Source organism: Habropoda laboriosa, unplaced genomic scaffold (assembly GCF_001263275.1).
Source record: "Habropoda laboriosa isolate 0110345459 unplaced genomic scaffold, ASM126327v1 scaffold65, whole genome shotgun sequence".
Taxonomy (NCBI): Eukaryota; Metazoa; Arthropoda; class Insecta; order Hymenoptera; family Apidae; genus Habropoda; species Habropoda laboriosa.
The window spans coordinates 2,102,531-2,106,823 of record NW_017100254.1 but is presented as its reverse complement, the minus strand read 5'-3'; the positions used below and the strand labels follow the sequence as shown (position 1 = coordinate 2,106,823).

The window sequence follows — 4,293 nt, the reverse complement described above, 5'->3', positions numbered from 1 at the left end:
TTACTTACGTAAAAGAGTTAAACAATCAGGAGAAATAATTCAATAAGCAAAGGGGACAGAGGAAATAACTGACAGAATTCAAATAATTTCTATATAGTACAAGTAAAAGTATAAGTTACACAGACTTTACTAATCACGATTGATTATTAATTATTCTGACATCGGTACTTTCATGTGGTACAACTTCAAATTTTTCTTAGCACGAAACATGTTAAAGAAAACTTCATAATGTTACACTGTATATAATTCAGTTCAGCTGGTTAACCTGTTAACTGGACAAGACGAGTTAACTCGTCAATGGTTAGCCAATACTTGGAAAACAATAATTTTTTTATTGAGGGATTATTCATTTTTTATTGCACTGTTATGCTTGCTATTAAATGTATAATACATCATAATTTACATTTGTAAATACCAAAATGAAGTAATTGGTTATTATCATTTTTACTAATTTTTAATTATAAACTAGAGAGATTAAATTTCTGTTTGAAAAGTGAAACCAGTTAACAGGTTAAAAATACGTTTGATCGGCTCGTGTGATTTCCATATGGTCGAACTTGGTGTCTGAAGATCATTTGCAGAGATCTCGATCGACTTCGTTCTCGCGGCCCAACCTTGGTGTGTAACCATTTAGCTGGCTGTTTCGCAAACCTGGAATTAGTGCAAAACAATGCTACAAGAGCTACGACGAGCGATGTTATGTATGCCAACGGAATTTTGAAAGCCATTTTGAAAATAAGAAAATAAAAAGGATGGAAATGAAATCAACTAAGGCGGCCATATTTGAGGTGGTAAGCCCGTAAGCGTCAGCCATCTTGGACTCAACAGTTAAACGGTAATTCCATCGTAATATCAATTCGATTACTTTATCCACATCACACCACAAATTCTAAAATAACAATTCACAAATCTTCGGAAAATAAGAAAAGACGAGATAAATTACACATTTCAAATTCCGAAGAAAAACAATAGAGAACACTTTTGCTAGCTTAAAAAATAGTTTTACAAATTCCAAGTTAATCAACTTCAACGCGGCTAAATTTTTCAAAACCAGAAAACACGAGACAAATTTATTCTAAATTGTCGACGAAACAGTATTTGTAGCAGTCCAAAAAAGTACGCTATAAATTCTAAAATAACCATCGTCAACATTGTAAAATTTTTCAAAACTAAAAAACGAGAGAAATTACATATTCGAAATTCCCAATAAATGGAGAATAATTTTGCTAGTGTAAACAATTCGCGTTAAAAATTCTAAAATAACCACCCTCAGCATGACCAAATTTTTCAAAAGCAAAAAATGAGAAAAATTACGTATTCGAAATTTCCAATGAACGTTTCTCGCGGAGAACGGTTTTGCCGGTCGAAAAAAATCCCCTCTTAGCCGCAGCCATCGTCATCCAGGTCAGCCGGCATAAATAACGCATTAACAGCATTTTATTCGCCGCGAATCGGTTTCGTGCGTTACCCTGTCGCAGTATTGCGGCAAAGGCAACGAGGGGGAGTAAAAGGGATGAAATACTGTCCGTACGAGGGGAAAAATTAAATTGGCATTAGGACCGCGTGCATCAACAGAACATTCGCGACACACGTCCGTGCTTTTGTTCAACGGATCACGTACCGAATCGAACGGATTTTCGCGGATGATGAAAACGTTTCTCGCGATGCGTGTGGTTTTTTACCCACGATTAGCGAGAGCGGGAGAATTCGCAAAAAAAAAACTGCCAAGAGTAAACAATTGGAAGCTTCCGATGGAGGGTTCAGCTTAACACGTTCACTGTCGCAAGAAATATGAGTGTAAAATTAATTTAATCATCGGAAAAAGTGACAAATTATCTCGTTTTGTTTAAGCCTTTGAAATCTGAGCATTTTTCCTTGACTTTCATTTGAAAACCCTTTTCACACTTTTACCCTTTTCAATTTCACTGTTTTTAGTAAGTTAAAATATTCATATACAGTTTAATTTAAAATTTAAAGGGTTAAAATAGCGAGTGTCTAATAGTTTAATGATACTGTTAAGGAGGATGTTAAAAAAAAGGCCATTTCTCCCAGAAATGATGGGAAAATTATGAAAAATGCGGTTCAAGGTAAGAGTATGACCATACTTATATTCCGTCTCGTTTTCTTCGGATGATGGTCTGTTCGTAAATTAATCACTTAGAAACTCATATGGAGTATTATTTACAAAGATTGTTTGAAAAAAATAATGAAAAATAATTAATGACAAATTAATCGAAACAAGGAATTGCTTATATTCGAAGCAATCAGAAACCAATAGTTATTTATTCTCGAAGTGATAAAAGTTATAATAAATTGTGGTAAATATAATAAAATAATCGTCATGACAGGGATACAATAAAAAAGTAAAACTCTAACAAAATTTGCATTTCTTAACTGTGTATCCACTATGAAAGCCAGAGGAAAAAGTATCGTCTTACGTATCAGTCTAAACATATATGTATATGTACGTCGTATAGTGTCGTTAGAATAATAACAAACGCAGTAGGTCGTGTGTAAAGACTTAGTTGTTTACTAAGAGACAGTGCTTTTCCAGGAAGGGATAGAATATGTATATGTCTCGGGGAGACAACAGTAAAAAAAACTAATTTGTTGTTGTTTCATAGCTATAACACATTTTATTACAAGAAAAATAAACTTAGGATATGATAAAACGAAATTGTTGCAGTAATTGATCTAATTAGCTATACGTAGGCTCTCCTCTATTTTCAATTAACTCAATCATTCGATTGTGTACGTATATATACATACATATTATTCACGCATACACATACCATGAAACTGTAGCTGTGTATCTCGCAGAGACACGGTTCTCGTTTGATTTTTCTCCCAAGCTGAGCTGTTCGTTGTGTACTTGAATTCGATGCACTAGCTTCTTGTATGCAGCGGCACTTAATTCACACGAACGAATATGCTAAGTACGTAAATTGATTGGAAATCCGCGTATAATCGGAAACGCGTTGCTCGATGTATTCCCTACAAGACTATAATCGCGCAGTGTAAGCGACGTTCGTCGTTCGTCGAGGCACTCGTTCGACAGCCTCGTAAACGTCGACTGAGGACGAGTCGTCCTGCCTGATTTCTCATCGCTATTTGCACGCAGTTGTTCTAGGAAAAATTCTAGGCCTGAACTTCTTAGAACTCGTGATATTTCTTGCGAGCAAAACATAAGAAACGCGAGCCTGGGTCGCTGTACGTATGTACATCGAGCCAAACATAAAGCTAGCTGTCTGTTCGCGCACAGAAAAGAGTTAACGGGAAAAGAATTCTCTGATTTCATATTACTTTTATTGGCAAAACCGAGAACGAACGCCACGCACACGGTCTTAATACAATACAATACGCCATACTGTTTTTCGCTCGACGCATGCGCGGTCGCTGCTCCCAACGCCGCTCGGTGGATGCACACCGATCACGGTAAAAAGACCGCTTTATTCGAGGGAGCACTAAATTTTCGACGAGACTACGATAGCATGTTACAACTCGGTGGATGCACACCGATCACGGTAAAAAGACCGCTTTATTCGAGGGAGCACTAAATTTTCGACGAGACTACGATAGCATGTTACAAACATCGTTCGTCGACGCACTCGTTCGGTAGGCCCGTAAGCACTAACTGCGTACGTGACGATCTACCAGATTTCTGCTCCCTGTTACACGAAGCAGTTCTAGGAAAAATCCTAGGCGTGTGAGTGACTCTCAAGTACGTAACCTGGGCCTAGTCAACCTCACGTACCAAAACATTGCGCGAGGCTCGTGATGTTTTTTGCCAGTGAAACATAAGTAACTCGAGCAAAACATAAGAAATTCGAGCCGAACGTAAAAAACTCGAGCTACAATCGTTGTCTCTATTATATGGAAGTAAGTACGAAGCTACGTGCCATTTTGAAAGTAAAACTATCGCGAGTTGCTCTCGAGAGTATCTCTCGCGAGTGGACACTGCCCCTGAGCTTGACTGTCGGAGAGTAAACGTGTTGAGACTTGCTCTCGAATGGATACGCAATCATACTACTGTCGGACAGTTGCTTTCCGAAGAAGAAGTAGTTTCGTATTCTTGAGAGAATTCTCGTGCGAGTAAAAAATGTCAGGAAAAAAAGATTGATCGAGAAATGAGACACGCTTCTCGTTTGATTTTTCTCCCAAGCTGAGCTGTTCGTTGTGTACTTGAATTCGATGCACTAGCTTCTTGTATGCACCGGCACTTAATTCACACGAACGAATATGCTAAGTAAGTAAATTGATTGGAAATCCGCGTATAATAGAAAACTAATAGTA

At 37.5% G+C, this 4,293-nt stretch overlaps 1 protein-coding gene across 1 annotated transcript in view; it reads right to left on the bottom strand.

Annotated features, from left to right (window-relative positions):
• Positions 1–537: 537 nt before the first annotated feature.
• The window catches only part of LOC108572350 (CAPA peptides-like), an 8,661-nt gene continuing 4,905 nt past the window's right edge, over positions 538–4,293 (bottom strand). Inside the window, exon 4 of the mRNA XM_017934572.1 lies at positions 538–651. Coding sequence (XP_017790061.1) covers positions 572–651 — 80 coding nt within the window. The 3' untranslated portion in view covers positions 538–571. The remainder of the gene's footprint in view (positions 652–4,293) is intronic.